This window comes from Anoplopoma fimbria, chromosome 17 (assembly GCF_027596085.1).
Source record: "Anoplopoma fimbria isolate UVic2021 breed Golden Eagle Sablefish chromosome 17, Afim_UVic_2022, whole genome shotgun sequence".
Taxonomy (NCBI): Eukaryota; Metazoa; Chordata; class Actinopteri; order Perciformes; family Anoplopomatidae; genus Anoplopoma; species Anoplopoma fimbria.
This window is the reverse complement of record NC_072465.1, coordinates 21,729,905-21,739,206: the sequence shown is the minus strand read 5'-3', so window position 1 is coordinate 21,739,206 and position 9,302 is coordinate 21,729,905. Positions and strand designations below refer to the sequence as shown.

General features: G+C 38.3%; 1 protein-coding gene across 1 annotated transcript; it reads right to left on the bottom strand.

Moving 5' to 3' along the window:
* Positions 1-3,444: 3,444 nt before the first annotated feature.
* Positions 3,445-8,099, bottom strand: LOC129105840 (glycerol-3-phosphate dehydrogenase [NAD(+)], cytoplasmic-like). Its single transcript, XM_054617049.1, has 8 exons — positions 8,019-8,099; positions 6,412-6,589; positions 6,179-6,319; positions 5,913-6,051; positions 5,308-5,420; positions 4,510-4,746; positions 4,286-4,392; positions 3,445-4,008 (listed from the first exon to the last, which is right to left on the bottom strand). Exons 1-8 carry the CDS (start codon positions 8,060-8,062, stop codon positions 3,912-3,914), a joined length of 1,056 nt encoding a protein of 351 aa, XP_054473024.1. The 5' UTR covers positions 8,063-8,099; the 3' UTR covers positions 3,445-3,911.
* Positions 8,100-9,302: the final 1,203 nt, after the last annotated feature.

Below are 9,302 nucleotides of genomic sequence, written 5' to 3'. Positions count from 1 at the left end.
CATATGATGTTCCTTTTATAGCCTAAAGTTAGCTTTTTACTTATGGCAATTGTATTTATCCTTCAAAAATGATGTCATTAATATGTCAAGTTTATTTATCTGAACAAAACATTTAAGTACATACAGTAGCAGTCAAAAGTTTGGACACACCTTCTGATTCAATCGTTTTTCTTTATTTTATTTTTTTTCTTCATTGTAGATTAATATTGAAGACATCCAAACTATGAAGGAACACATATGGAATTATGTGGTAAACAAACAAATGCTCAACAAACCAGAATATGTTTTTATATTTTAGATTCTTCAAAGTAGTTGAATGAGAAGGTGTGTCCAAACTTTTGACTGGTACTGTAGTAATAATAATAATAATAATAACTTTATTTATATAGCACCTTTTAAAAACAAAGTTTACAAAGTGCTTCGACCGACAAGCCAGCAAAACAGTGCAATAGAAGAAACATTAAGAACAATCGTTAGGATAAAACTAAACAAAGAAACAAAATGAAATAACAAGTGACAATCAAATAAACGAACAAAATAAATAAAATCAAGTGAAATAGAATAAAATATAGTAAACGAATATAAGATAAAATACTAAGACCAAATGAAAATGAAACATTAAAACGACGACATCACATAAAAGCCATTCTGTAAAAATGTGTTTTAAGAAGTGAACTGTGACTGTATGATGATTGGGTTTAATACAGTACCAGTCAAAGGTTTGGACACACCTTCTCATTCAACTACTTTGAAGAATCTAATATATAAAACATATTCTGGTTTGTTGAACATTTGTTTGTTTACTGTAGTGTATTTTATCATATTCTGCTATACCTTGCTGTACTGAGGCCATGAAGTTGTTGCATGCTGTGTGATGTTAAGAGTCTAGGTTCTTAGGAGCTGCCCTAACAATGACCTCATGACCAACATACGACATGACAACCTTGTTTATAGTGATGTTTACACAGATGGAAGATTCTAGGTCCTCAGGAACGTATTTCAAAAGGTGTATGTTTCAGATGTCTGAATGATGTATGTACTGCTCAATATGTTTTATGCCTTTGTGCACATTGAGGGGATACACAACACAGTCCATGCTGAATCTGTGTAGAATGACTTCAGATGCATTGATTCAATAAAGAAATTGTTGAAACTGCATCTACGGACCTGGACATCTTCCTTTATCCTTTGATATCAAATTATATACTACATTACCACATAATTCCATATGTGTTCCTTCATAGTTTGGATGTCTTCAATATTAATCTACAATGTAGTAAAAAAAAAAAAAAAAAAGAAAAAAAACCATTGAATCAGAAGGTGTGTCCAAACTTTTGACTGGTACTGTACATTCCCACTGTTTTTGTTCAATTAGGGGGGTTTTACAGCATTCATTCTCCCAACTGAAGTATTGACTTGTGTGAGGAGGTGCCAAGACCTGACCTCACATTTAAAATATAATATACAAATAAACAAAGGGGGAAAAAAAAAATGCACGCTTCTTTTAACAGAAATATGATCTGTTCTGACTGTTATTACAGTCATTTAGCAGACACTTTTTATCCAAAGCACTTACAATCAGTAGTATATTACATATCATTCACCCATTCACACACTGATGACAGGCTACCATGCAAGGTGCCACCATCAGACTCTAACTAACATTCATGCAACATCCAGTCCACACCGATGGCAAGCCTTCAGGAGCAACTTGGGGTTAAGTGTCTTGCCCAAGGACACATCGACTGCCGAAGCCGGGTATCGAACCACCGACCCTCTGATTGGAGAACTACCTTGCTCTCCACTACGCCACAGCCGCCCTATTATTGGTAAAGGACAGACCGGAAAGACCCGCAAGTTTTGAAATGCTAGTCAATTATCAAAGACTTGGGACTCAACATTGGACAAACTTAAAACCTGTTCATCCTCTTATTTTCCCATACATTATACTTTTTCTTTATTTTGAAGGCAGTACAGCCCAGCTTCCGGTATTTGATGGCTGTCACCGGCCAGCTTGACAGACCTTGGCTGCCGCCCTGAGATGTGGGCTGGAATTGAGGAAGTAAGGCGAGTCTCTCCTCCCTCACTGGAGGGGATGGGGGCCGTGCATGTATGGCATCCATCCCTGTTCATTTCCTGTTTGAGCCACACTTAGTTCAGATACTTTCATATTTTGTAAACAAGTTATGAAACCTATTAAGCTTTAGGAGACTTTACAGCTTCTGCTCAGTTTGATAGGTTAATCTGTAAAGGTGTAGAATCACAGGTAGATAAAACTGAAAGGAGGTGATGTGCTTGTGATTGATGTGATGGTGCACCCAAGTGGCACGTGGGTGCACTACAACTACAAATTGTTCAGGAATGTTATGCAACAATTTGACCCATGCAATCATAAGGTATTGTATTTCTGTAAGAGCTCAGACATACATTTGCACCCAGCTGAAATGTATTTACATTTGTTCATTTCAAATATTAAAACTTTAAGAGTACGTCTTAAATTGGCTGACAAAATGACACACACATTCTGATTTTTGACGGCACCACAATGGTGCAGTATTTCCAAAAGGTGGCATCCCTCCATCTGTGTTGTTCAGCACGGATGAGGCAGCTGCAGTGCTCTCTGCTGTGTCTAATTATAGAAGGACATTTTCCCCTTTAGAGCGTGTTATTATTAGAAATCCCACAGGCCAGTTGACTCAATAGCTATGCAAGGGGTTTCAGCAAGGGAATCCAATTCTATACAAGTGGCAAATGATGTAACTTCATGGTCTACAACATGAGTGAACAACAAAGCTGGTAAAAAATTAAAAGAAAATAACATATTTGTGGGATCAAAGAGCATACATAGGGAGGATTTTTGTGCAAGCGTTTTAACAGTTAGAATACTGTCAAAGCCGTCTATAACACCACCCGCTGCCTGCTGCCTTTCATCCTGCCTTTAGCTGAAACTCCTATCCACAGTGACTTACAGGCACTGAGCATTGATGAGATACACTGACGGTTACGGACAGATGGCCGTTCATGAACACACTTTGGTTTCTTGCAATTTAACAGAATTTAGAAAGAGATACATCTTCAGAGATGTTTCTGAATGAATCAACACAATACAAAAACATTGTGAAGTGGGTTGAAATACACAAGGAAAGATTGTTTGATTATAACAGCGTTCGTAAGTTCTTCTGAAATATTCGTAGCACCTCCAATAACCCATACTGAGCAACTAAGCCATCACTAATGAGAACTGAGACAGGACGTGAACTTAAAAAAGAAAGGTTGAAGTAGACGCTCTAGAAAATGGTAAAGGTGAAGAGTTTAGAGTGGCAGTCTGACTGAGCTCAGATCAGGTTACAGAGAGGCTGCTGCAGAGTGCGTACCAGTGTATCCTGCAGGAAGATACCAGCGAGTTAAACAGAAAACATTAAACACGAGCACAGGCACAAAGTCAACGAGCTCAATCATTTATTCAACAATAAATCATCATAAGAAGTCCAGGAGAAATAAACAAACACAGTGGCAGTTCAAACTCTTTTGTTTGTTCAGTGCTTTGTTAAACAAAGAGAAAAGGCACATTCGGGGTTTTAACCAAACAATAAAGTCTCATTTTACAACATTCGGGTCGGTGGTTTGATTTTTCTTTAAGTTGTGTACATTATTTTTAACTTTTAAGACTTGGTGGATTTAATGCAACAATTTGTATGTTTCTAATAACACTAAACAGAAGTCAGTGCTTCTGTCAGTAATGTAATGGAAGGCAAGAAAGTAGAGAAGGCAACTCTGCTTTTTTGTCTGAGATTCAAACATGAGAGTACTCAGTATAAGGCACAGTCTTCACCTACAGTCACCTGGGTTATACAGTAGTTCTAGAGGAAGTCTTTTTCCCATCTTCCAGCCATTCTTCAGTCTCTAATCCTTCACATGTGCTCTGGGTGGTCCTGCAAACACTTGATGAAATCTGTGACGGAGTGGCCGTTGAAGCAGATCTGGTGCACAGCAGTGAAAAGAGGAAACCTAGAGATGAGAAACAATGACGGAAATGATGAAAGGAACAGTTTGACATTTTGTGAAACAGGCTTGTAGTTGGAGAAGAAGATTGGTACCACTCTCCAATGTCTGTCCTTATTGTTAAAGTGCTTTTTACGCATACCTTGATGTTAACACATTCAAATTGTACCATCTAAAGATACCATATTCAAATGCTCTCAGTAAAACAACACATTATCAGTGATGGCAGGAGTGATAAACAAGATATTTTGTAATTCAGATCCAAATAGAAGACAAAACTTACTTTTCCACCATGTTTTTATGTTTCAAGATCTGATGGACCTCGAATGCAGTCGCTGGACCTTGAAGCTTCTGGCCGTTCAGCAGCTCCTTTTCTAACTGCTCAATGGTCTAAAACAAAGAGGTGTTCGGTGTGGTTTCAGTGTTTGATGATACATCGTCGTGGCTTTCATAAGATGGGAGCGACAGAGAGAAACACGGAGGGAGACAGAATCTGTTTCTTCGTACTTTGCCTGTTTTGGCGAAGGCCTCCCCGATCTTGCGGTTGCGTCCGCCGTAGCAGGTCGTGATGAGGTCAGCGATGCCGCAGCTCTCCAGGAAGGTGGCGGGGCAGACTTTGCATTCCGTGCAGAAGACCCTGGCGAAGGCGATCATCTCCATCAAGCCGAGACGGATCACAGCGGCCTTGGTGTTGTCGCCGAATCCCAGGCCGTCACAGAAACCTGCTCCCACTGCTACAATGTTCTGCAGCAAAGAGAGAAAGAGGACACGCTTGATTGTGTTGCACTTTTCACAATCTCATAGATCATTTTCATATATGTTCAGATTACTGGCCAGTAAATTGTCTTATAATTTTCTCTTTACTGCTTCTGATGCATACACAGATCCTGTTGAATATTATCTCTATGTAAATCAACTCAATAAAAACAAGAAGAATATAAATGATTAGTTTGTATTATGTACAATTCAAGCTTTTTGGAACAATACTGCATCTGCAAGACGAGCTCTTTAACATTTCAAGTTTTCACCAATTTTTTTTTTTTAAATAGAATAAAGTTAAAAAGATGTCTGAATGATTACAGACGTCTCGGCAATTGTTGAATTTGAAGAGAAATTTCAGTAAATGTCGAGAAATATAAAGCCACAAAAACATTGTAATAAATGGAATTCTTTTATACACGCTGTATTTTTTCCACCCATTACATCTTTTCGGTATTCTTAAGAGCTTAAGCAAAGACATGACATTGAACATTTTTGCTAGCACTCAGATAGTGTTGAAAATAAAGGACGAGGAGAAAAGCCGACCTTGAGCGCCCCGCAGATCTCCACGACATCAGACTCCTCCACCACGGTCACACGGAAGTTAGTGGTCTGCATCAGCTCCTTCAGCATGGGCCCAATAGCCTTGTCTTTGCACCCTGTGTCCGAAAATAACCCAAATAAATCATCATTAGTTTCCATGGCACAGTAGGTAAGAAATGTTTCTATAAAACGTTTGAGTTTCAAGATGATCTCTGTTAAATACTAAAGATGTCATCCCACAAAAAAATGGCTCAATAGCGTATACATGTGTTTACGTTATCTTTGCATCATAAAGCTTTTTAAACAGAGGACCAGAGTAGGCAACACTACAATCATTCACTTTAAATAAATGAATGGAAAAGACCACAAGAATACAAGATTTTCCTCGTTTTGACCAATCATACTGTAAGTAATTGATATATCAAAAGTCATCCAGCCATGTCCTCCTTAACTACAGCTAGAACCAAATGTATGTTTGTATCCTGTAATCACTGTACTAAGATTCAAAGCAGTACTGTTCTTTACTTTCATAGCAAGTCTTTTCTAATAAACAAATGTCATTGTGTCCCCTTATTTAGAGGAATAAAATGTCTATTTATCGTCCATACCGATTGTTGTTTCACAAAACTTCTCATCAGCGACCTCGTTGGCGATGTTTGCTCCCATGAGGACGGTCACAGTGATGCCCAGCTTCCCTCGGATGACCTCTGAGATCAGCTTCAGACCCTCTGGACCCGCGTCCACACCCTGGAGCAGAACCACAAAATAAGCCCACACGAAAAAAATCCCTGTGCACCATTACGTCTTTATTGCAATTTAAAATTCCTGTGATGTTATGGCACTATATGAATTCAGAATAGAAGAAAAATGTTACCTTGATGAGAGACATTCCTACAGCATCCTTCTTGATGTGGTCTTTAATGGTGTCGCACACTCTCACAATGAACTGGTGAGGCACCACGAAGATCAGGATGTCGGCTCCTTTCACAGATTCAGCCAAGTCTGGAACGGCCAACTGACGAGGAGAGAGGAAACGTGGTGAAGCTTCAGTCGTACCACATCACCGGAACAGTCAGTGAAGACATCAGAGAGTGTTTTCATGCTCACCACGTTGGGGGGCAGCTTGTGGCCGGGCAGATATTTCACATTTTCATGGTCCACGTTGATTATTTCAGTGAGTTTGCGGCCGTTCACGGTTTCTTCAAACACCCACATGTTCACCGTGGTGTCAAACTTGTCATACTTGGCCGCGTTGGCGCCCACAATCTTGGCAATGGCAGAGCCCCTGTGGACATGGAGATACGAAATGATCATACTGGTGTGGAGACAGCGGCTGGTTGAACTTTGCTTTTTCTGTGATTTGCATTTTAAACATTTGGTTTCATACTCTGGGCTGGTGCTGCAGTGATAATGAAGGTCATATATCTAGTCTTGAGTTTGACCGGTTATATTGATTCTCTAATTTTGCTGGCTGGTATCGACTTTTTATTTATTTGTGTATTTTTTTACATAATATTTTTTTTCTTTGCCTCAACTATTACTTATTTTTAGTCATGCACTTACCACTGTGTGGAAGAAACTAAACTTTTACACTTTTAAATATTTGAAAAAGGATTTGAGATGTATCATAACTAATTTATTATAGTTATTGATTTAAATACAGTGATTAAATCTCCTAATATTGAGCAGAACATGACTTGTGACCCTGGACCTTTGTACTGAAGACATTTAGAGTTTCACATGACTTGAATAGTTTTCCAGATGCTTTTCCAGACAAGAATAACACTACAGATGAGAAAGAGAAGACCACAGGACCATTATTTTGGCATGAGGAGTGTCTCGTTTCATAACAGGCTATTGAATGTCTACATAACAAGGGCTAAGAGCTGCGAGAAATCCCTTTTTTAAGATTACATATCAACACTATTACTTTCGTCCCGTAACAACAACTGATCTCGGTAAAGTACATTACAGTTTTAAGGTACTTTTTACTTCATAACACATGATGAATTGTTAGAGATTAAACTTCCCAAATGTATATAACTTAGTTTATATGATCTCTCTCTCCACCAGCTACAGCATTGAGATGCTTCTTACATATTAATGCATCAATAACAATGATGATAATAATTTACATATACAGTAAGAACAAGCCACTACACTACATAATAAGTATCTGTTACTTCTAATACTCTGGTTACATGCTGCTGATATTAATACGTCCTTACTTTTTCAATAACATTTTGAATGCCGGTCTTTCACTAACACATTGTGGTATTTCTACTTTAAGTATCTTTAGTTTTTTACTATCTGAACACTTCCTCCTCCACAGAGTAAACTAAATGCACAAATGTTGCTGCATAATAAAACAGCAGGAGCTGCTTCTTAAATAAAGATGTTGGGGGTGTTGAGGCGTCAAAGGTCATGAGACTCTGCAGACCTCCACCCTGAAAAGCAAAATCCACTCTGCAAATGTGTAAACTTTATGAATTATTGATCTGCTGTTAACAGATAGGGTAAAGTTGACTTTGCAAAACTTTAAGACAGCCTTCACACACAAAGCGTTGAATCTAATCCTGTTATGATGAGCATAAACTCACAATAAATCACAACTGACAGGCTTCTCTATTCAAAACACTAAACTTAAAGAGACACAAAAGTGCATTAGAGTTAATTCAGACACTTTTTAAAAAACAAAAAACCTCTTCACTCACCAGTTACCAGAGCCGATCACACAGACTTTTTTCGGAGCTGCCATTATGTTCTTTGACCTTCCAGACGGAGCTGCTGCCGGTGCGGAGACTCTCTGCGGCCGGACAAAGTGTCTTTATACCGGACACGGCCGAGGCGCAGACACACCCTCTCCAGCTGGTTGGTCCTCTCTCTCTCTCTCTCTCTCTCTCTCTCTCTCTCTCTCTCTCTCTCTCTCTCTCTCTCTCTCTCTCTCTCTTCTGCTCTCACACACACGCAACAGGATAGTCCACCATCTGAACGCGTTGTGATGTGAGAAATTCATCTTTTTATCCATTTTTGTTTTACAAAACTTAAGTCACAGCTGAAGTAACCCGATGAGAACAACACATCGGGTAACGATTGACCTGAAAGCACATCGTCTATACTCTTAAAATGTATTTCATTTGAATATCAATTAAATATGAACACCTGAAGTTCAAGTAAACCCATTTAAAGAGAAAAAACAAAGTCAGATAACGTGAATATGATAATAATAAAAAGTCTTACATTATGTCATTGTGGTAGATAATGGTGGAGGCCTACATACTTTCTCAGAAATGTAACATTAATATTAATGCCCATGGGTGGGCTCTTCATCCCATATCAGGGGTAAGAAATACAAATCCTACTCCTACAATTTGATATATTGCCAACAAAAAAAAGTTACATTTTTGACCAAATCAATAGATCACTCTCCATATTATTGTGATAGTAACAATGAAAGAAAGTTTGTAACGCTATATGTATATGCATATAAGCTCATTTTGTAGTTAAGTACATCAAATCAATTCTTTTGATTTCCTCCTACAGGTAAAATGATGTAAGTGCTATTTAAAGATTAGCAGGACCATCCAAGAAAAGAGTTCAAATGAAATGGTTAAATTAGAAAATTTGGTTACCACCTCCTAGAAGACTAATTAATAAGGTCAACATTCTTATCTTAGAGAATATGTGTAAATATTGGTCCCACGAATAAATTAATGCTCAAATACCAAACATCTTCCAGGTACAAGTGTGAAATTCAGTGGTAGATAGGAACTATAAAAGTACTGTACTTACAGTTTTTCACAATTGTTAACACACGTTTCTCAAAACAATAACGGCTTTCTCAAAACTGCACACACAAAACTGAAAACCTCACACACAAAATGCTAAACCTGACACTCCCTTTGCAAGATGGCTCTTTGCCATCAAATCTCTTAACTGTTCACAAAATGGAACTCGTGTTTTCATTTGGTACACACAGCCATATTTTCAAATGACAC